General features: G+C 44.3%; 1 protein-coding gene and 1 pseudogene across 2 annotated transcripts; both read right to left on the bottom strand.

Moving 5' to 3' along the window:
* Window positions 1-3,584: 3,584 nt before the first annotated feature.
* Window positions 3,585-10,993, bottom strand: LOC118583954 (acylcarnitine hydrolase-like). 2 transcript variants are annotated; one of them, XM_036187795.1, is made up of 12 exons: window positions 10,921-10,993; window positions 9,992-10,202; window positions 8,450-8,591; window positions 7,666-7,799; window positions 7,326-7,584; window positions 6,500-6,598; window positions 6,099-6,239; window positions 5,898-5,978; window positions 5,000-5,144; window positions 4,632-4,769; window positions 4,183-4,255; window positions 3,585-3,771 (listed from the first exon to the last, which is right to left on the bottom strand). In XM_036187795.1, the coding sequence occupies exons 1-12, from the start codon at window positions 10,991-10,993 to the stop codon at window positions 3,585-3,587; spliced, it is 1,683 nt and encodes a 560-aa protein (XP_036043688.1). The 2 variants fall into 2 exon arrangements, with proteins under 2 accessions (XP_036043688.1, XP_036043689.1); XM_036187796.1 differs by lacking the exons at window positions 7,326-7,584; window positions 7,666-7,799.
* A 7,081-nt stretch (window positions 10,994-18,074) lies between these two features.
* On the bottom strand, window positions 18,075-23,005 carry LOC118584556 (annotated as a pseudogene).
* Between the last annotated feature and the right edge of the window lie 1,003 nt (window positions 23,006-24,008).

Genomic DNA, 24,008 nt, shown 5'->3' with positions numbered 1-24,008 from the left:
ATAATGGACTGAACCTCTGACGCTGTAAGTGAGCCACCCCAAATAAATGTTTTCTTTGTGAGAGTTGCTGTGGTGTCACTTCACAGCAATGAAAACCCTAACTAAGACACCCACTTTTCCTCACTGCCATCTGTTATCTCTGCTAGTTTACTCCTCCCTTGTTCCTTGCCACCAGCCTTCTCAGTCTCTCCTAGACCCCAGTTTACATCTCCTCCTCACAGTCTCAGTCTGAGTTGCAATGGATGTACCATGTTTCCCAACAGGAAGATAGTTCAGGCCTTGTCCATGCAGGAATTTGCACTCACAGAGGTGTAGGCAAGCAGCTTGTTGGGGGAAGGGCAAAGTGGCAGCTGCAGGAGGGCTGCACTGACTAGACAGGAGACCAGTGTTGGAGAGCCAGTATTTAGCAGATGGTGGAACCATATCTGCTGGATTTTCTCACTCTTTGGTTCCCTGGGAAGGCACAGCATCGCCTCTGGAGCCATTCTAGATACCAGCAACCATTATCCCCGACCTAGAGTCACTGTGTTTATGATCCTGAGATTCACAGGTCAAATGTTGATTTTGTAGTGGAGAGCAGGGTGCAGAAAGCTATAAAAAGAGATGTGTGTTGAAGATCATCACTCAGATGAAGAAGGGGCAGACATTTGAGTATTTAATTTAGTCATTAAGGCTTGGCACTGCCTTGAGTGTGTCCTCTAGGGTTTGGCATTGCCTTTTCTTTTTCATTTGATTCTAAAAATTTTTAAATTTTCTTCTTGATTTCACTCAATTATGTAATCATTGTTCAGTAGCATGTTATATACCCCACAAGACTGTATGTGTTCTATAGTTTCTTTTACTGTGGACTGAGAGTTTTATTCTATTATAATCAAATATTCCAATTTTCCTGTATTTCTTAAAACTTCTTTTGTGTCCCAATACACAACTTTTTTGTAGAAAATTCTCATGGATTTCCAAGAAGAAGGTGTATTTTGTAGTGTTTAATGGAGTGTTCTGTGGGTGTCTATGAATTCTGCTAGATCTATAATATCTTTAATTTAGATGTTACTCTGTTTTAGTGTGGCATTTTAAGTGCCTTTCCCCTATTCATTTCTTCTTTATATTGTGGCTAGTGTGGTGGCAATTCCTACTGAGAACAGGTTTAGAGTCATTTATCCACCTGACAAACAGTTTTAGGCCCTGTTGTTTCCAACATTGAGACTCTCTGGATTCTCAGAGCCTATGATAAAACTGAGATACTAGGCAATGAACAGAAGTCTAAGAATCCCAGAGAACCATGTCAGGATTCACCAATGAATACAGGATCAGAAGTACAGGATCTGGCTAAGGCAGACTTCATGGAGGAAACTGTATGAGTGTTTACTTCAGACAACCATCAATGCCACTTGAGAATCTGGTTCCATATCTCCAGCCTTCAAAAATCTAGAGTACTCAAAGCCTGGCACAGAAGGTCTTTCTCCTCAATACTTTTCTGAATGTTTCCAAGGGCATGGTACAACCATGGCTGCACCCATCCCCCCCAGTAAGCAAGGCATGATGTCAATTCAGTGTCTCCCTTCAGATTATCTGTGCTCCTAGTCCTGACCTAGGCAGATGTTCTCTCTTCCCTCAACTTCCCCTCTGAAGTAACAGCTGGGCTTTGGGATATGGACTGTCTCAGCTCTTCTAAGAACAAAGACATGGAACTAGATTTTTGTGTTACCTGAACAGCCTGATGTGTCTTAATTGTCAGCAGCAGGAGCCCAATAATGAGCTCAGGACATAGTGGTAGAATCTGGCAGCAACCCTCCTGGAGGACATCCTTCATTGCCCAAGATGGACAACCAATAATCTTCACTTTGACCCCAAAGGTCATGCTGTCCTGGAGTTGGTATTCCTTGCACTGGATTTTAAAAGGGGGTGTTTGCCAACTTAGGACAACTTGATTTGTAGGGCAAGCTGATCAGAGATAAGGGGATATGATATGTCAGTGTCTCTAGCATGAAGGATCCAGGCTTTTTTTTTTTTTTTTCCGAGACAGGGTTTCTCTGTGTAGCTTTGGTGCCTGTCCTGGCTCTTGCTCTATAGACCAGGCTGGCCTCGAACTCACAAAGATCCACCTGCCTCTGCCCCGCCGAGTGCTGGGTATAAAGGCATGCACCACTTCTACCCAGCAGATCCAGGTTCTTAATGACAGAGAGAAAATGTTTTTGGAGAATTCAGGTAGCTTCAGCAGAATTTGGCAGCTTTGTATAATGACATAAAGTAAAAGAGAGGTTATTTATTAGAAAGGCCAAAATGTTTAGCAACAGTAAAGAGGTAAGAATAAAAGCCGTGCATATGGACAATCAAGGGGAAGAGAGTTGTCATACAGACCAGAAGGTTGCAGGGGAACCAGAAGTCAGGATGACACCCCTATACATGGACAAGTGCTCAGGGGGAGAGGGGACAGAACCTCTATTGTACATGTGTAGACCCTCTGGCACCACCCCATGTAGCCCGCTACTAGGACTAACCCAATAATCGTACATATTCACAGATGTGCTGTGATCATCCAAATGAGGGCATTGCCATCTCTATAGAACCCTTGGAAATCAAGACAAACCTCAGTAGACACACTATATGTAACCAACCTAGTTCTGGACAAACACACACACACACACACACACACACACACACACACACATACACACACACTCTCCCAGATTTGAGATAATATATACTGAAACCTATGTCTCATATAAATATAAAATTGTGCCACTAGCTTCTTTGGGATGGAAATAGATGAATGGGGTTGAATGTTGGGAAGAGGAAGAAAAAAGACATCAATATTGATAAATGAACAGATAATCTTAAAATAATTTGTAGTTGACATTTTATCTACAAACACAATAGATAGAGATACTTTCAGATGTTTTCAAATCCAGAGACTGACTTGGGAATCTTTATGTGGTGCGTTTTGAAAATATCTATGAATCAGATTTCTATATTGAAACTTAGACTCCAATATGATGATGTTAAGAGTTAGGCCTATTTGAGGCTTGGGTCATGAGAACTATTAATTATCCCATCACATATAAGGTATCATCTTTGGGTCAGATAGCTAGCCATCAAAATACAGCACACCTGTTGGTATCTTAACCTTTGACTTCAAGGTCTCCAAAAGTATGAACTTGATGAGAAAGGTCATGTATTTTTGATATAGTCCACCATTCTCTCCAAAGAACCCATATCAACCTTTTCCAAAGCTTCTGCTTCACTTAAAGGCGTTTTTGGTCTTAGAGAAGAGGACAGTGAAGATGAGAGATGGGGCAAGGAAAGAAAGAAGGGACCTAGTCCCAGTGGAGTGTGAAAAGAGATGGGTACTTCGAGGCTCACAAATCCACACTGTTATTGGAGCATTTATTGAGTGGGTGTAGCAAAAGATGACCCAGCAGGATAAAGAGTCACATGCAGAGGATTTGTGATAAATGTAGAGGAATAGACAAGTACAGAGGTTATGTGAATGTTAGAATCAACTCAGTGTCCTCAATGTGTTTTTTTTGAACCTCAAGCTAAACACAACAGCAGCTAATGCTACACACCATTCTTCACACAGGGAACTAGAGCTCTTTATGCATGTTCTGAGATCTCTTTAGCTCCTGGATCTTCTGGGGCAGAGTCTTGGTCCAGAATTTCAGCCTTCTGGCCTTCAGGGCTCGGCCCACAGTAGGCTTGATGTCCAGCTGCAGGTATTGCTCATCATGGTCCAACATGGGCCAGTAGGGTAGACCCTCGCTGTTGGGGTTCCTGTGGATATGCCAGACATTGGGAAAGTGTGAGGTCACTCTGATCCAAAGTCTGACCCTCTGATTTGGGTCAGCACAGTAGAAAGATTAGGACATTGGTTAAGGGGGCTGATGGGTCAGGTGTCTTGATATAGTCATACAAGTTTCACCAACTAGTTTCTACTCCAAACCTCACTTGTTTTATGTTTCCATCAGAGAGGCAAGATCTAAAGAACAGTACCTTAGCACTTCTGATCCAGGTCACTGTGAGGTGACCAGTAACTGATAATTACAAAGTATCTGTATAAATGTGCTATGGGGTAAGGAGACTTTATGAAATGTCAATGCATGACAAGAAGGCCACCATCCAAAAGGGAGTCCTAGATAGGGACCCATACCTGGAAGATTGAGATAGAGGGAGGTATATTCTCACCCATGTCTTGCAAAATTGGCCCAGTACTTCATCATCCTCCTGTTGAGCAGCTCTTCCTCTTCAGTGAGGTCAACTGGAGTCAATAGGAAAACAAAGGTCCAAGTATATGACACATCATGCAACTGCCAACACATGATTCAGACTCACAGCTGTTGTCTGACCCCAAACTATGGGCTTTGCTACCTTCCTTCTTCACTAAATACAGTATCCAAGATCCATGTAATCCTCTAATTGAATTCTTGACCCAATATGCTGACATTTCCCACATTACAGGCTAGACTGGGGAGGGTCCAGATTCTAAACTGGCTCTATCTATCTATCTATCTATCTATCTATCTATCTATCTATCTATCTACCTACAGGTTTCCTCAAATGGACTGAGAGCTCAGGAGATCCTCAGAGAGCCATCTGAGACCTCATTCAGCTCAAGGAAAATAAGGAAGACTCACATTTTGTACTCCAGAAGAAGGATCCAAAGACAAAAGGAACCACATCACCATGGTCAGCCTTCACGTGGGATGGCTTGATATCCTTGAAGAAGCTGGACCGATGTTGGAACTCATAGAAGTAGACAGGAGCATGGGAACCTGGAGGTAAGGACAGATGGTGAATTATTGGTCCCATATCTGGAGCTTTTCTGATACATGTTTGGTGTCAAGTTCATAGAGTTACTAGCAACTCATTTCCCACTCTGTACTTAGATATCACTCTGTTAAAGTAGACATGAGGAGACCTGGATACCACATTGTTCCACAGTGCTCACCCATGACCCACTTCTCTGAGATGCTCCCCTAAGCCTTGTTATAGATGTACTCACGCTGAAAATGTGCTACTTGGAGTGCAGGGATAACAAACATGAAGTCTCCCATCATCTCTGTGAACTGTATTTGGAGGGCTTGGGGGTCCTCAGTGTTCCCCATGTACTCTTCCATTAGCAGGTCACTATACTCAGGAGGCAGCATCTACACCAAGGAGATCAGGAAGAATGAGGTTAGGCATGTTCTTGGTTCAAAAAGGTTCAACCTCCAATCTTGTAGACTATTACTTTAATTGGGCAAAGATGTGTTACATTTGTTTATGCTGTGGAATATTACTTTACCTGTGTAAAGATGTGTTACATTTGTTTCTGCTGCATTTGTTTATATAATAAAGATGTGTTGTTGTTTCACCTTGACTGCCTAAGGCTTCTGATTTGTCTAATAAAAGCTGAACAGACAATAGCTAGGCAGGAGAGGGATAGGCAGGGCTGGTGGGCAGAGAGAATAAGTAAGAGGAAAAATTAGGCCCAGGAAAAAGAAGAGAAGAAGGAGAAGAGAATGAGGAGAAAGAGAAGGACACGCCAGGGGCCAGAAGCCAGACAGACAACAGACAGACACGAGGAGCAGTGGAAGATCTACAGAAGGAGGGAAAGGTAAAAATCTCTGAGGCAAAATATAGAGGACCAGAAACAGGTTAAGTGTTAAGAAACAGGTTATGTTATACTATAATAGCTAGTGAGACAAGCATAAGATAAGCCCTAACATTCATAACTAATAAGAAGTCTCCATGTCATGATTTGGGAGCTGGTTGGTGACCTCCAAAAAGAAAAGCCTGCTACACTCCAAGGTGACACTACACAGAACCACACATGTATGTGGTCCTTTATTAACAGGGATGTTGTCTGAGGAGGAAATATGAGGGAACTCTCTATATGGACAAGACCAGAGGTGTCTCACCATTTGAGCTGCTGTATTCTTCAGAACATCCTGCAGGTTCTCTCTCGTTATTTCCTTTATTGTCTGAGCAGAGCCTATGACCTGGGAGGCAGAAGTTAGGTCTTAAGTGTGGATCTGATGGACTTGGATTAAAGATGTATTGAGTTCCCATGCTTAACGTATGAGTCTCCAGGCCCCCAGAATATTGGAAGTGCGCCTTACCGTTGGTATGATCCAACCATACTCATCATTGTTGACACCTATGATGCTGGGAACAGGGTGAAAATCCACAGAAGCCAACAACTCTTGTGGATGCCTGGGTAGGAACTCCCCATCCACCACAGCAGGGATGACCTGGAAGACCTGAGGGGCATTAAAAGTCAATGCTGAAGGTCATTGAAATACACATGCTGATCCACTGAGTTACTTTCACCATTTTCTCAGTAGTTACTAGCCTCAGGGTGGTCTGCTCATTCTGGAAGAGAACCTACACTTAGATTAGCCTATCTTGGTGTTCATACTGCACACAGAACTAAAGGACGCAAAGTCACAGAGATGAGGCATTTAGTTCAGAGTCCCACATCCTGTTGACCAGGTCCTTCCAGACACACAATTCTCCCAACCTTGTTAATGTCCAGAATCTCTGCTTCACTCTTGCCTCTCAGACAGTGTACCAGGGCCTCTGAGTCCATGGCTTCACATCCAGATAGGTTGGCAACCGTCTATGAAGGGAACAAGCAGGGAGAAGAGTTTTCTCAATTCCAACTCCAAGTGTGTTGTGTGTGGATTGGAATAAATCTGAAAAATTTCCCAAGTCCTATTGCTCATAGGTGACAGATAGCAAGCACTATCCTTTATAGCTGCATACTTGCTCTTTTTCTTTAGGGTAATTTTTCCCTCCACTCATCTTTCTGTGCTTCATGTATGAGAGAAGGAGCAAGTTTACAAAGTTTGTTATGAAGGTTCGAGGACAAAGTCTCAGACTTCACCGTTCCCTGTATTTGAGACAAGATGTCTTCTTAGTTTGCTGCTGCCGCCTGCACTAGCTGAGCTGCTCTGTGGACATCCAGGGATTCCTGGTCTTTGCCTTCTACCTGACCACAGGGACATTGGAATTACAGATACATGTTACTATCTCCAGCCCTCTGTAGGTTCTGGGGATTATAATGTAGGCCCTCAGCTTGTACTCTGAGCACTTTAAGAAAACCCACTGAACCATCTCCCTATTCCTTACATATTCAATTTTGTCAGTGATTGAAGCTTCTAAGGGAAGCTTTGCTGTCCACATAACATATTCAGCCTGTAGGAAGCAGAGGTGTGGATTCTAACCCTTGAGTCTTTCAGAGAAAATGAAGATAGGTCCTTTCCCCAGATCCTTGTTTACCCCAAAGTGCCAGAGGATAGTGCTGTGGCAGTAGATACAGGGCTGAAGTAGTTGGAGGCACTCACTTGGTAAACCACCTCAGAAGAGCTGGAGATGAGACCAGGCAACAGGGCTACTCCACTCTGCATGATGGCACCATGGAAGAGTCCTTTGGACAATGGGGACAAAACAAGTGAAGACACACTTGTGCCACCTGCTGACTCACCAAAAATGGTGACCTGGTCTGGGTTGCCTCCAAAGTGGGCGATGTTCTGCTGGACCCAGCGTAGGGCGGCCACTTGGTCCAGGTAGCCCCAGTTGCCTCTGGCATGCTGGTCTCCAGTGCTGAGAAGTGGAAGGAACATGGATCACAGGGCTGTCTAGGTTTTTCTCAGCTGCTATTGCACTGCTCAACCCTAGTCTCACCTGAAGAAGCCCAGGACACCCAGGCGGTACTGGATAGTGACAATCACCACATCCTCAATGGCTGTCAGCATGGATCCATCATACATGGAAGCTGTTCCTACAACCAGTGCACCACCATGGATCCACACCATTACCTGGAGAAGTCAAGGGAGATGCCAGGAAGCTGCTAACCAGCCCAAGCACTGCAGGACTGCTTACTGGAGTATCAACTTCTATGCCTCTGTGCAGCTCCACAAATACATCCAAATCCTCAGCAATTCAGGCCCCTCCTTGGTCATGGCCAGGGTCCTGTAGCAGCCCCATCAGGTTGTTTGTAGTCCCTATCCTCATCATGTATCTCACTTTGAATTAATGATGCTATGTACAGAGTAATGTCATCATCACTCAGGCTCTTCATAGTGGAAGAAAGAGGGGTGTCTCCATGGATATTTCTTCAGATTGAAAAAGAAAAGGATCATCAACTGTCACTAGCACAACAGATAACCTAAAAGTGTGAATGTGTGACCTCAACATTTTGGTCTTGAGCAGACAAGTGGTTCTGCAGGCTCAGGTTGTAGAATGAGTCCTGGTTTTATCAAATAGCTAGAACACAGTGCTCCAGCGCTTTGTGTTGCTTACCCAGGTTTCAGGTGCATAATGTGGCTGAGAAGGCCTCTTTTGACCCAAATAGTGTAAGGCTTTTCAACAGAGCCCACAGTGCAATGGAGCTCAGGCTGCTTTTGCCCCTTCTAATCATCTATAAAAACATGCCCTGTCCCTAAGCTGACCATGGCCTGACACTCACAGGCAGGTTAGAGCCCTCATGGGCATGTGATGGAGTGTAGATGTTGAGATGCAGGCAGTCCTCAGACACAGAGATGGGGGGCATCATCATTTTTAGCTTCTTCAGGCCCTCTGAATTCATCATATCAACATTTTGCAGGCAACTGGTGAAAAAGGGAGACAGTTATTCCAAGAGATGTATGGTGGTCAAAACCAAATGTGAGTGTGGATCTTTTCTCAGCCACCTTCAGTTCCTGCTCCACATGATGCCTTGTTAAAACATATTCCCCTCTAAAGTACCTTCCCACCAAGGTAATGGCCACAGGCTCCTTGAAAGCTGGGATGGAGCCAGAATTCTAGAGAGTCCTTAATGCTGTGTGATATTTTGATTGTGTTCTGACAAATAAAACTTGCTTGGAGTCAGAGGGCGAAGCTAACCTCTAGTTAACCTTAGAGGTTTGGAGGATTGTAGAGAGAAGGAAAGGACATGGTAAAGAGGGGCTGAGACAGGATCTTTCCTTCAGAGGAACAGAAGAGATAGGAAGTCACTGGTGGCTGCTCCCCTGTTTCTCCAATCTTTCAGGTTTTTACCCCAATATCTGGCTCCTGGTTTTTATTGATAAGACTAATTAGATTTATGCTCCAGTTGGGTAGGGCCTGGATGTTATTCTTTCTGAGTCTAGTATATAGACACTTTCAGGTATCTCTGGAATGACTGGCTGTATGTGGTCACATTCACTGAATTGCATAAGAATAGAAAAGTGAACTATGCATTAGCTAGCTGCATGCAAGCTTTTTCTACTCTCTGTTCCTGGCTGTGGATGTGATGTGACCAGTTCTTGTAATTCTTTTTCACTGTGAATTCCCCCACATGATGGATTGTAATCTGGAGCCTAAAATAGTAGCTTTCTCCCCTAAGTTGCTTTTGTTGATATTTTATTACAGCAACAGAAAACAAACTAAGATTGCACATTTGTAGAGTTGTATCCACAGGTACTAAAGGAATCAGGGCTGATACTGCCCCAAAGGATGGTGAGAAATTCTTTATCTCATGTATAGGCTCTCAGGGAACTTCTTTTTCCTACAGTGTCTCTAAAAGGAATTAGTTACCTATCCCTGTTTTTTGATCAATGGTGCCTGGCCCTATAGGTTGTCACAGTGACTGTGAGGGTGGGCTTAGCAGGCATCCATCATAGATATTGAAGTGTATGCTATTGGATTCAGGGGCCCTCTCTATTTAATAGGTCACACAACTCATGCTTAGAGATCCCTCCCATCATGGCAGAGAACACTGGGCTCAGTTTGAATCTGTGAACAATTTTACCTTTGTTCCTCTCTATAGTATCTGCACCTAACAACCTGTGGTTGCCGAAATCTGACCCAGGAGACTGGCAAGGTCGTTCTACTCAACCTTAGCACATGCATCAGAAAAATGCATGGCAGGCTTCTCCACAATGAGAGAAAACTGCTATGGAGCTGAGATGGAGGAAAGACTTCAGCATGGCTCAGAGCTCAGAACAACTGTTCACCACAGGGCCAGACATCCTCTGCATCCAGAACTTACATGGCTGGATATGAGGTCCCATCTCTCACACCGCTCCATGGTTCAGGGGCTTCAGGGGGTGCAAAGCGCAGTGGTCCCACAGGTGGCTTGGCAAAGGGGATTCCCAGGAATCTGTGAACACCAGCTTTGGTGTCATTCACTTGGATGAGGCTGCCTCTGACTTTGCCTGTGTGCGTGTTTCTGATGGGGCTGGCCTTTGATGAGTCTTGACCTGGGTGGAGAGATGCCATCAAGGTTAGCTTGGTGCAATCAACTCCCACAGCTGATTTTGGGAGTTCCCACCTCATTGTTACCAGGGCACACAGGAAGGGAACCCAGGTCCTCCTAGTTCAGCTGTTGGGTGTGAGTGTGTGAGCTTCCCTATCTCTTAGGGCCAGGGACCTTTCCTATTGCCCCTTTGAATGGTGTCAGAGCATTTCTCTGGCCAAAGATGTCACACACTCATAGCCACTTGGCCACAAGAATTTATGATCATTGCCATTATTATTATTATTATTATTTTGAGATAAGGTTTCATTGTGTAGACCCAGATGTCCTGGAACTTACTCTGAAGACTAGGTTGGCCTCGAACTCACAGAGATGATTATTGTAGTTCTCATCCAAAGGTCAATAGTAGCTACAGTCATAGCCATATACTGAGGAGGGAAAAATACCTTCCGCCCACTTTTCCTTGTCCAGAGCTCCTTACACTGAACTGTCTTCTCAATATGGTATGATCTTAGACATCTCTGACCATTTGTGGGTCCACAAAATCTGTGGCCAGGGGATTGGGAGGCACACGTTTCCCACACTTGTATCTAACTGCTAGATTCTATCATTTCCATCAGCCCCATCCCTGGGCCATCCCTCCCACAGGCTCAGCCTCTGACATGCAGAATTTGGCAGCTCTGACTCTAGTCAATCCCCATTGCCAATTTAGTGAGCCTCACCCTGCACGTGGAGGAGAAGCAGGAGCCCAAAGACCACAGCATTCAGCCAGCTATGAAGTTGATTCAGTGACATGACAGATCTCAGGCCTGAGTCTGTGCTGCTACATAGGACACCCACGTTTCACAAACAGGAAGCAGAAACTGTGCAGTGTGCCCAGGCAGGAATTTAAATCAAAAGGATGTAGGTGGGAACTTGGTGTGGTGGGGCAAAGTTCTCACTGTAGGAGAACTGATTAGTCAGAAATGACAGGAGCCAATAGCCTGGAGGCAGGGCAAAATCACTGTATTAATCTGGGTTCTCTGGAGTAGCAGGATTTATATGTATATAAATACAGAGAAATGGGGTTTATTAGAATAAGTTAAAGGTTCGGCTTAATTGAACAGTGGCTGGCTATGAATACAAAGTCCAAGAATCCAGAAGCTGCTCAGTCCATGAGGTTGGATGTCTCATCTGTACATGCTGGAATCCCAACGAAGTAGGCTCTAATGCCAGTGAAGGAATGGACTTGCTATCAAGGTAAGACCCAGCAGGCAAAGAGCCAAATCCTCTGTCTCCCATGACCTTATATAGGCTTCTAGCAGCTTGGCCCATATTAAAGGTATGTCTTCCTACCTTAAGATCTGGATAAAAGGCATGTTATTTCCTGCCTGAAATGTCTGGAGAAGAAGTAAATTCACCCACTTCAAACCAAGCATAAAACCCCTCATAGATGTGCCCATCATTTCTGGATTTCAGGTAATTTTAGATGTAGTCAAGTTGACAGCCAAGACTAGCCATCACTGATACTTCTGCTGTTTCTGTTCCCTCTTTGCCTTCTGGAAAGACACAGCATGGATTCTAAAGCTCTTCTGAGATACCAGGAACCCTGTCCTCACTCCTAGACAGAAAGCTGTAACAGAAGAAGGCAGAGGCGCTTCTGTGAGTAGGTACATACCCACAATGTCAAAGGAGAGACAGAGGACATTTGTGAGTAGGTACACACAATGTCACAGGAGAGACAGAGGGCTTCTGTGAGCAGGGACTTACTCAAGATGTCACAGAAGAGATAGAGGACTTCTGTGAGCAGGGACTTACTCAAGATGTCACAGGAGAGACAGAGGACATCTGTGAGTAGGTACACACTCACAATGTCACAGGAGAGACAGAGGACATCTGTGAGTAGGTACACACTCACAATGTCACAGGAGAGACAGGGCTTCTGTGAGTAGGTACTTACTCAAGATGTCACAGGAGAGACAGGTAAATGCAGGAACTCTGAGTGTGATCTTCATCCGCAAGACTCCTCTGTGCTTTGAAGACTCAGTTTACTGAGCCTGCTTCCAGAGTCCTTAGTCCCTGCAATAATCTTAGGATCTACATGGACATTTTCCTGGTAGGTCACAGTTGTTTCATCAAAACAGAGTGCAATTCTGTTGCTTTTAAAGTCCACAGTCCCTATTCACTCCATGCTTGTGATGTGTCTCTTCTAGTGGCCAGCTCCTACTAAGATCAACTTTACAGTCATTTAGCCATTTAACAAATATTTTTAATTGTTTATATGTATTTGTGCTCATATACGTGTGTGTGTGTGTGTGCGCGTGTGCGCACGCGTGCATGCACGCATTCCCAGGCCATGGCTCACATATGGAGGTGAAAGGACAACTTGTTTAAGTCCATATTTTCCTTCCATTGTTTAGATCCCAAAGAGGAATTCAGGTCCTCAGGATCGGGGGAAAGTTCTCTTACCACCTTCTCATCAGTATCATATGTAGCTATATGACAAGCATTTAATGGAGTCTTGCTGGCTCCAACACTGGGGTCAATCTGGACTCTTAGAACTTATGATAAAGCTGAGATACAAATTGATAAGAGTCTCGGAATCACAAAGAACCCTCACAGGATAAATTAATGAAGGCAGGATCTGGAGTCCATACTCAGTCCAGACTGACTTCCTGAAGGGAGTGGTGTGGGGATCAGTGTCAGACAGCCTTTACTGCCACCTGAGAACTGACCTTGGCTCCAAATTATCTTCATTATCATCTAAATAGTAGACTAGAGAACCACAGCATGGCACTGTAGGACTTCTGCCTTGGTGTCTCACTGGCTGTTTCCCTGGCACAGCACAGCTAGGCTTTTCCTGCCTCCTCTGATAAACAAGGGCTCCTTTGATTCCATGTCACCTCTCCAATGCACTTTTCTCCTATCTCTGGTCCTAGTCTTTCTTGGCAGATGTTCTCTCCACTCTAAGTTCCCAACCAAAGCAACTGCTGGACCATGAGGGCTCAGAAGTTCCAAGTTCCTTCAGTCTTGGAAAGGAAGAACCAAATGGGCATCCCTGTGCTTCTCAATCCCAGACATGTTTGTAGCTCAGCTAGGGAAATCCCTGTGCTCTGCTGCTCACTGCACCATCACTCAGGGTCCCCATGTTAATGATGGCCGTGGCCACAGTAAAAATGTGAAATGAGGAAGACACTCAGGTTCTGTCCTGTCAAGGGAGGCAGGGAGTGAGTAGGGAGACCGTGAGAGTTAAAGACAGAGAGGCAGAGACAAAGAGAGAGAGAGAGAGAAAGAGAGAGAGACAATGTGTGTAATAGATATATAGGTAGGTAGATAGAAAGAAAGATAGATAGAAAGAAAGAAAGAAAGAAAGTAAGAAAGAAGGAAAGAAAGGAAGAAAGGAAGGAAGGAAGGAAGGAAGGAAGGAAGGATGGAAGGAAGGAAGGAAGGAAATTAGAGGCTCAACTCCGTGAAAATACTTGCAGCGAGATACCACTATACACTTGTTCAATATAACCAGGTTTAAGACCCATAAAGCCAAGTGTTGGCTAAGACATGGATCCACTGGCACACTCATACATGGCTGGAGGAGATGCAAAATGATATAGTCATTATAGATGACAGTTAGACAGTTTCTTTAAAGTTAAACATATTTGTCCTGTGTGAGTAATTCTCCCAGGTCTTTAGTTCAAGGAATTGAAAACACCAATTACAAAAACTCATACTTCAACAAGTTTATAAGAGTTTAATTTAAAGTAGTCAAAAACAGGCCATATAGATGTGCATTAACCAGGGTTGGGTAACATGTGTCGTATGCACATATAAAGTGACACTGTTAAACAAATACAGCACACTTGACTCTCAAAGGTGTTGTACTTAGTAACAGGATCAGTCACAAACAATTCCTTTTCTGAGACAAGATAACCAGAGCTCTGATGTTTCTAAATTATATGCAGTTTCCAAACTGTAGCATCAGAAAGTGGTTGCCCTGGAGCAGAGACAGGCAATGATTGACATAAAGGATCTCAAGGGAACTTTTTCCAGGGAAAGAAGTAGTCTCATACTTAGGTGCATGTGGTTACATAGCTCATATTTTACATAAAATTTACCCATCTATGTTGGCAAATTTGGTTCCAAAGGAATCATTTGACATCAAAGTTTTAAAGAAATAATACAGATTCTGACATTTTAAAGGTCATTTGGTGAAGTGTCCTGTATGTCAGCACAAACAGGGACCTTACAGATACATGTATGCAACAGGAGATCAACAACAATGCCTTGAGGCCCCAGTACAAGTATCAGACAGTCCTGCACTCAAGGACTCAAGCATTCTTCCTGGCCCAGCTACAGAGTCAAGGCTAAATGTATCATCTCTTCTGCCCTCTGGTGTTTGGGATGGGCAATGTAAGAGTCCTCACTGATGATAAAGTTTCTGTGGTTGGTCTTCAACAAAATAAATGGAAGAAGAAGGAATTTGACAACCCAGGATTGAATACTTGTACTCTGGAGGGGCAAGTTGGTCATAGGTAGGCATCTATGGGAATATCAGGGTCTAGTGAACGAAGGAACCAGCCTCTTAATGACAGAGGGAAAATATGGCATAAAATATAAATGAGGGTTTAGGGACAGCAATAAGGTAAGAATGAAAATGAAACCACAGGAGATGAAATAGTAGTAGTTCCATGAGGATCTATAAGGTCTCAGGAGGCAGATGTGTCCCTTTAACCGTGGGCAGATTTGCTCAGGGACAAGGAACAGGCATCTGTTCTGCTGGACATTTCTGGACCTTCTGATACTATTTACACCTCCAATATTTATATTCTTACATTATTATAATCACATTTAAAGATTCAGAGCTATGGCCCACAAACAAGGAAGCACATTGTGTTTTGGGGTCTGGGTTACTTCACTCAGTATATTTTCTTATTTCATCAATTTGTCTGCACATGATTTAGTATCTGATTAATATTACGCACAATATAGTAATCATATTCAATAAATCCATGCCTCAGCCTCTGTAGTGCTGGGGTTTACAGGAGTGTGCCACACTACAACTGAAGGAAAAATACATATGCAGGAGAGAAGGTGAGGGCAGACAGAGTCAGACAGAGTCAGAGAAAGAAATGGAAGCAGAGTCAGAGTGGAGAAAGACCGAGATAGGAACAAAGAGGAAGATGAAGGCAGAGGCTAAAAGTCTCAGGAAAGTGGGAATGTTGGCAAACTCAAGTACTAGCAATTGAGAAGCAGAGGCTGGTGATCTTGAGTTTAATGACAGCCTGGAATGCACATCAAGGCCCCATGTCTCTCCAAGGAAAGAACAGCAAAATGATGGCAATGATAATAAAAGGAAAGACAAAGGCCAGAAAAATATCTACACTGAGACATAGATACATAGATACACAGTCATCCAATGCAGCCATATTGATGATTCCCAGGTCCCAGTGTAGGTCAAGATATGCAGCAACTGGCACCTCACACATTTCTAAAGGGGTTGAAATATGATACAGTCATTTTGGAAGACACTTCGGTACAATCTTTCTGGGAGACAGTTCTTTTCTTCTATCATGTGGGTCCCAGGAATTGAACTCAGGTCACCATGTTTGATAGCAAGGGCCTTTACTCCCACTGAATGATCCAATTACCCAGCATCTTTTAAAGTTAAACATACACAAGTTCATATCTGTTTTCACCAAAAGAATTGAAAGCCTGTGGTCTCACAAAGTTATGTTTGGAATTGTCCATAATGGATTGCTTAGAAACAACCTGGTGATGCTTGCCTGCAATCCCACACTGAAGAGGTCGAGGTAAGAGAATGGTGAATGTGATCCCAGCCTGGGCTACATAATAAGAGCCTTGTCCCAAAAAACATGACCTCTCCCAACCAAAGAAGCGTCTTAACATGGAAGTGACTCAGATGTGCAGCTGCTGGGAGGATAAAAGGAACTGAGGATGTTATACATGGATTAGAACTCTTTAATAACACATGGAAGCATTTATCTCATCTCAAGGGCATTATGCTGGATGGCAGCTAAACACAGTGATTCTTCTTACAGGACACGACAGGAAGAGCTCCAGTGTTGCCAAGCCACGTCCAGGTGCAAGCTACAGCAACAGAAAGTGGTGCGTGATGGCATGGGGGATTCTTGGGGTGAAGAAAAAGTGTCCATGGGCTCAGCCACTGTGCCAGGGCTTAGTACTCCCCTCATCTGTGCCTTGGTGTCCAGAACAGACAACATAGGAATCTTCACTTTCATCCAAAGGTGCTGTGAATGAAAAGGAACTTTGTCTTGGGAAAACTGGTGCCCAAGGAAGGTAAATTGGCCAGAGGTAGAGGGATGAGAGATTCAAGAATCAATAGGACAACAGGACACACTCTCTCAATGACAGAGATGATTTTGGGGAAAGAAAAGGCACAGTGTGGCACCACTGTAAATGGTATAATACACAAGAGACCTTGAGTTGCTGGGGTTGAAAATTTTAAGGACAACACTAACGCAAGAATGAAAACTAGTCACATGGACTACTAAGAAGAGCTAGGATGCTACAGGAGGATTTCCTAAAAACAGGAAGACACTCCCATACATGTCGACACTTCCGGTCAGGTTGCCAGGGTCAGGAATCTCTTCTGCTAGACATGTGTGCACATTCCTACCTCTCCCATCTCACATCCATGCCACACACTATAGCAGAAGATCTTCACATATGTCACATGCTCATATAAGTGTGGGCTTCACAGTGCCTGCAAATACACACTGGGAATAAGAGCAAATTTATTGTTAGAGGAAGCCCACCTGGACCTGCCAGCCAAGCCCCACTCCTGGCCCAGCTTGAGGTATTTATGAACATGTCAAATCAGGTTCTCATAAAAGTGGACCATTTGCAAATTGAGAAGGAAATAGATGAAATTTTCTTCATAGAGACAATCTGCACAGAGTTTTTCAGAAGCTGACATGCTCAGTGGCTGATGTCAGAGAGGTCCAGGAGTTGAGCTCTGAAAGCCTGTGTGGCTGAAATTCATTTGCAGAAACCTAATTGCTAATATGTTGATATTAAGAGTTGGGACCTATAGAAGGCCCAGAGGGCCATAGTTTGCACATTCTACAAGGGGAGTAAACAGGGTGTAGTGTTTGGGCCAAACAACTAGTTCTTGCCTCACAGTAGATGTGCTGGCAACCTGACCCTGTATTTCATGGTCCACAGAATTCCACATACACTTCTGCTGTTTACAAATTACACAGCTTATGATTGTTTTTGTTTATGAGATGTAGGTCTTGCTCTGTTGCCCAAGCTGGTCTGGAACTCCTGGGCTCATGCAATATTCCTGTCTTAGGTTCTGAGTAGCTGGGCCCATAGAGGCCAATCACAATATCTGAGTCAGTTCATGATCTGAATGGAACAGAAGCTTGGACTTATGAAGATAATAGGACTTAGGGTAATCAGATTTTCTACTTGCCACGTTTAAATATGTGGAAACATGGAACTTACTGAGAGAAGGGTGGGGTTTTAATAAAGTCCATCCTGTGTGGTCAACATTGCCCAAACTTTCTGGGTTTTGTTCTTGGGGAAGAGAAGAGGATGGAAAGGAGATAAGGGGAGGAGAGGAGAAAGGAGCCTAGTACAAGAGGAGTGTGAAAGAAGATGGATGCACTTTGGAACTTACTCACCCACACTTTTATGAGACCCTTTATGGATTATGTCTAGTAAAAATTTGTCTAGCATTTTGAGTAAGGAATGATAGGTATAGTGTTTGTCATACATGTTGGCAAAATGGACAACTATAAAGGTCAGTTATGGTTACATGAATGTTGGAATCAATGTAGGCTTCTAAATGGCCTGTGAGAACCTCAGGCTAACCTCAACTTTACTGAAGTTCACGTACCTTTCCTTACATTGGGGATTACACATTCTTGTTTTTGCCATGAGCCCCTTTTAGCTCCTGAATCTTCTGAGGCAGAGTCTTGGTCCGGAACTGTTGTCTTCTGGCCTTCAGGGCTCGGCCCACAGCAGGCTGGATGTCCAGCTGCAGGTACTGTTCATTTTGGTCTGACACTGGCCAGTAGGGTAGACCCTCACTGTTGGGGTTCCTGTGGATATGCCAACCAGCAAGGAAGTATGAGGTCACTTTCAATCTTCCAATTGACTCAGGGCAGTGGACTAAACAGACCAGGGGACTGATGAGGCAGATGTCACAATTTAGGGATACAAGTGTGACCTGCTAGTTTCTACTCGATGTGGGGGAAGGCTACTTGGCCTGTTTTGTGCCTTCTTCTCAAAGGCAAGATCTAAAGAACAGTACTATAGTACTGTGACCCACCCACAGCTCACTGTGAGATGACCAGTAGCCAGCACCTACAAAGTGTCTATCTCAGTGTATCTTGGGTACGAGGACTCAATCATATGTAGGATCTATGCATGCTAATGAGATCACCAATCACAAATGGATCCCTAGATGGAGACTTAACCCTTGGAGGCTGAGGGAAGGGCATCTCCTTACCCATATCGTGCAAAGTTGGCCCAGTACTTCATCATTCTCCTGCTTCTCCTTTCCAGTGAGGTCAACTGCAGGTGAGAGAGCAAGTGTCAGATCCCAGGCATTTAGTGTAGCTGCTCAACACATGCTTCATACTCACCATGCCAGCTGCAGTCTAAAACTCAATTCCAGGCTTCATTCCCTCCCTCCCTTACAACCCAGCATCCAAGATCCATTTAGTTCTCTAAGTAAATGCCCCAAGGCTTAGTCCTGAGCCAGCGAATCCTCATTTCCTCTAGCACAAGCAAAACTAAGAAAGATCAAGACCCAGAGGAGGTTTTAGAGCTGTGAGATAGTACACATTTGATCCTGTTTTTCCCCAGAGCCTTGAATTCCTAAACTGGACTTGAAGCTCAGACATCCTTCAGGTACAAACTTGGTTCTCCATTCTGTTCATGGAAAACAAGGGAGACTCACATTTGACTCCCCAGAAGAAGGATCCAAAGATAAGGAAAACCTCATCACCGTGGTCAGCCTTTACGTGCTGAGGCTTAAAATCCTTGAGAAAGTTGGGGCGATGCTGAAACTCATAGAAGTAGACAGGGGCATGGAAACCTGAGGACAAGAACACATTGTGATATCAGCACAGCTTGCCTCATACAGTGCTGATCCACATTTGGTGACAAGAGAACTTGGTCTCACGTTATCTGGAATCACAACAATTGAGTGTGGAGTCCCAGCCTGGAGCATTGGCTGTGGGAAAGCCTGATGTCAAAGGCTTGACTCTACCCTCCCCAGGGGAATAGAGTGTCATTCAGCTGTTTCCTCAGCTATACCCAAATAAGTTGTCATTATCTCACACTCAGTGTAACTATTGACTAGATAAAGGCTCTCAGTTGTCTGGAACCAGAGATCTGATTCAGATCCAGGTCAAGCCTGGACACTACAGAGCTCACCTGGGACCCACAGCTCTGAGCTTCCTTCCTCAACCTTGTTATAGATGTACTCACGCTGAAAATGTGCTACTTGGAGTGCAGGGATCACAAACATGAAGTCTCCCATCATCTCTGTTAACTGTATTTGGAGGGTCTGTGGGTCCTCAGTGTCCCCCATGTACTCTTCCATTATCAGGTCACTACACTCAGAAGGCAGCATCTACACCAAGGGGATCAGAAGAATGAGGTAACATAGGCACTAGGGTAGCCAGGCAACATCCTTAGGGTAGGGGAATACAGATGACGTTTGGTATAGGGGGAAATCTCTGAGTGACCCCAACCAGCCAAACACACACACACACACACACACACACACACACACACACACACACACTTCTAGGGATGCTTTCTGAGCAGGATATTGAGAGGTCTTCTCATTGGGGACAGGTCTTAGATTCTCACCAACTGTTCTGCTGTTGTGCTCTTCAGAATATCCTGCACTGTCTTTCATGTTATTTTCTTTAATGTTTGAGAAGAGTTGAACATCTGGAATGTGGAGAATGTTTTGAGTTAGAAGTGGGCTGGATATGGATCAATGAATCTTTGAGCTCCCACTGACCACCATATAAGACCCCAGGCACATGGGAGATTAGAACTGGGCCTTACCAGTGGGAGAATCCAGCCGTACCCATCATTGTTGACACCAATGATGCTGGGGACAGGATGAAAATCAGCAGAGACCAACAACTCCTGAGGATGCCTGGATAGGAACATCCCATCTACCACACCAGGGATGATCCTGAAGGCCTGAGGGACATGCAAGGTCAGTATTGAAGATTTATCTTATATATATGATGGGCATTGAATGTTCTCCATCATTTTCCTATTTCCTAATTTGTCTCAAGATCGTCATCCCCACCACACCTCTCCCATCTCACCCTTGAAGAGAAACCTACACTTAAATTAGCTTATGTAGGTGTTCATTTTGTACTCAAGACTAAAAGGATACCAAGCCATGTAGAAAGGGTAATTTGTCCAGAGTAGTAAGGACTTGTTGTCACACACCCTGTTGTCTCCTATCTTGCCAGCCACACAATTCTACCAACCTTGTTAATTGCCAGAATTTCTGCTTCACTCTTGCCTCGAAGGCAGTGCACCAGGGCCTCTGAGTTCAAAGTTGCACAGCCAGATAGATTTGCCACTGTCTGTAATGGGAGCAGGTGTGAGTTGACGTATCCTCCCTGGCAGGGAGCAGTATCTTAGCAGTTCCAAGTGGGTACCACTGTCCTTAAATATAACACCGTATTGTGTGTTTTGCACAGGTTACAGTACAATGTGAAATTGTTCCCATTTTCCTCTTGCTCAGAGTTGACAATTGAGAAAGGGAGCATTCAATCTGCATGGTTTTTTTTGGTGTGTGTGTGTGTGTGTGTGTGTGTGTGTGTGTGTGTGTGTGTGTGTTCCTGTGTGACAATGTCTTTTGTGTGGCACATTTTGCCTATGAAAGCCAGAGGATGACCTTGGATATAATTTGCCATCTTCCTCCTTGTGAGACAGGGTCTCTTATTGTTTGCTGCTGCCTACACCAATGGAGCTGACCTTTAGTGCACTCTTGTCTCTGCCATCCACCTCACCATAGGAACATTGGGATTGCAAATAAGTACTGCCATATCTAGTCTTATGTATTTTTTTTTGGGATTTGAATTCAAGTCCTTACACTGGCACAGGAGGCTTTCTCACCCACTAAGTCATCTCCCAAAACCATGCATACTTTCTTTTTTTTTTTTTTGCCAAAGATGGAAGCTGCTGGGAGCAGCTTTGCTAGCCATATAATTTATTCAGCATGCATAAAGTAGAGGGAAGTAGATTCTAATCCTTGAACTTCTTAGAAATTATTGGAAAGAAGCTATTTCCCATGGCCCTTGTTTACCACTGAACAGAATACCAGAGTATCAGAGGCTCGGGCCTAAGGCAGAAAGCCAGGACTGGGGTGATGGAGGACACTCACCATGAAGACCATCTCAGAGGTGTTAGAGATAAGGCAAGGCAGCAGGGCCACCCCACTCTGCATGATGGCTCTGTGGAAGAGTCCTTGGGACATTGGGGGTCACAACATGGAAAGACACACTTGTGCCTCCTGCAGACTCGCCAAAAATGGTGACCTGGTCAGGGTTGCCTCCAAAGTAGGCGATGTTCTGCTGGACCCAGAATAGAGCAGCCACTTGGTCTAAGAAGCCCCAGTTGCCTCTGGCATGCTCGTCTCCGGTGCTGAGAAGTGGAAGGCAAATGGATCACAGGGCTGACTAGGTTCTTCTCCACTGCCATTGCACAGCACAGCCCTAGTCTCACCTGAAGAAGCCCAGGACACCCAGACAGTACTGAATATTGACCACCACCACATCCTCAGTGGCTGCCAGCATAGATCCATCATACCAGGAAGCCATGCCTATAACCAGAGCACCACCATGGATCCACACCATCACCTGGAGAAATCAAGAGAGATGTCAGGAGGCTTCTATTGGGCACAAGCTCAGGTGGGGCTGCCTCCCAGATTATGGACTGCTTCCTATCTGTGCAGCTAAACACATCAGGACTCCCCAGCATCTCAGACCCAGACTGTGAGGAACATAGTCTCATCAGCATATTTCCAAGTCCCACTGTCACACCAGGAGTCTCAGTTTGGATTAATGGATTTAAGTACAGAGTAATGTCACTCTCACTACCAGACTCCTCAAAAGTGGAAAAGGTGTCTCCATAAGAGTTTTTCCTGATTATGAATCTAAAGGGTCGGCAAATCTCATTGAAATAACCAATATTCCCAAGCTGGAAATTTGGCTTATCTCAATGTTCATCCCCCGGACAACTGCCTGGGTGTCTAGGGATCACGATCACAGAGTGAGTCCTTCCTTAGTCCATAAACCACAGTCCCTGAACTCTCAAAGTTCCAGCACTCTGTGTTTTGTACCTGTAGCTTAGGTTGTTCACCATGACTGAAAAGAAACCTTCTTGGACCCACTAGGGAAAGTCATCTCATCAGGGTCTACACTGCAATGGAACTCAAGGTGATTCTGTCCTTTCTAATTTTCCTGAAAAGAAATCTCCACCCCCAACCAGTTGACTATGGCCCAACTCTCACAGGCAGGTTAGAGCCTTCATGGGCATGAGCTGGTGTGTAGATGTTGAGATACAGGCAGTCCTCAGACACAGAGATGGGAGGCATGATCAGCTTTATCCTCTTCAGACCCTCTAAATTCATTATATCATCATTTTGTAGACACCTGTGGACAATAATAGATGTTGATCCCAAGAGATGTTCAGAGATCAAAACCTATATCTCTTAGTAATACCAGAAAACATACCCATAAAGTCTCATCAACACCGAAGCCTGAACATGAGCTGAATAAGGACGGCATCAATAGACATACTGAAGTGGATAGGTAAATTCCATGAGGCATCAACACTACACGAGGGGAGGAGGTTGCAAGGGGATGTAAGGGAATGGGGAGATAAGTGGGATGCAAGTACCTGATGTAAAAATCACAATGAATAATAAAAATTAAAAATAAATAAATATCAAAAAAGAGAGGTTTAATCTGGGGGTGTTGTCACAAACTGGTAAACATAGCACTGTTGGTAAGGTAGAGGAGGTAGAAGGCTCTTCAGTTGCTTCCTAGTCTGAGGAACACAGCAGGCCACACTGAACAGACTTGGCAGGTTGGATTTATATCTTCATTCATTTATGTGTATACTTAACAATAATAGTTAAAGAAGAGGAGGTCACAAATTTGGGTAATGTTTCAGGAGAGGCATAGGAGAGAGGAAACAGAGGAGAAACATGTAACTATGTTTTAATTAACTTAATTGGTACTGGAATGAATTAGCAGGAGCTGAGGAACCTGAGTACATGGAAATATGTTCTTGTTTGACCTTCCACACTGATCTTGAATGCCTTTCACATTTTCACTATCACCCCTGGTGTGGTGGGTGAGGATTTCCTATCCATGACCCCCAGGAGCTGTTGGTCTTTGCTGATTTTCACCCCCTCCCAAGCATCATTGGTGTCAATGTTAGTGAGTAAGGCTGCACCATCCCCATGATGAGATGTGTTTCTTTAGGCCTGAAAACTCATCCAGTGGGTGGTAGGAGCTCAGAGATTTATTGGTCCAGGTTCAATCCACCACACATTCAAGGCTCTTCCTAGCTTCCCAGATCATAGACTTTGTTCACACCATAAAGGAAAGAATTGGAGGGATCCACAGGCTGCTCTGTAGTGCACAGCAGCACTGACAATGAGATTTCTTGAGGTACTCCAATAGACAGGGTCTCCCACATATCCTGCTCAGAGAGAAACGTGCAGAAATAAAGCCTAGTGTGTGTTCCTGGGTAGGATTACCATGGCTCCCTTGGACTTGTGCCATCCCATACT

This window comes from Onychomys torridus, chromosome 5 (assembly GCF_903995425.1).
Source record: "Onychomys torridus chromosome 5, mOncTor1.1, whole genome shotgun sequence".
In the NCBI taxonomy this organism is placed as follows: Eukaryota; Metazoa; Chordata; class Mammalia; order Rodentia; family Cricetidae; genus Onychomys; species Onychomys torridus.
This window is presented reverse-complemented; position numbering and strand designations above follow the sequence as displayed.

What these genes read in the sequence shown, in the direction of transcription:
- LOC118583954 (XM_036187795.1), bottom strand. Translation starts at nt 10,993, where the DNA reads ATGTCACTGAATCAACTTCATAGCTGGCTGAATGCTGTGGTCTTTGGG. An exon ending in ATGAGGGCTCTAACCTGCCT is followed by an intron (nt 7,800 to 8,449) that starts GTGAGTGTCAGG and finishes TGACTTCTCCAG; the next exon opens with GTAATGGTGTGGATCCATGG. An exon ending in GGTGTCCTGGGCTTCTTCAG is followed by an intron (nt 7,585 to 7,665) that starts GTGAGACTAGGG and finishes TCCACTTCTCAG; the next exon opens with CACTGGAGACCAGCATGCCA.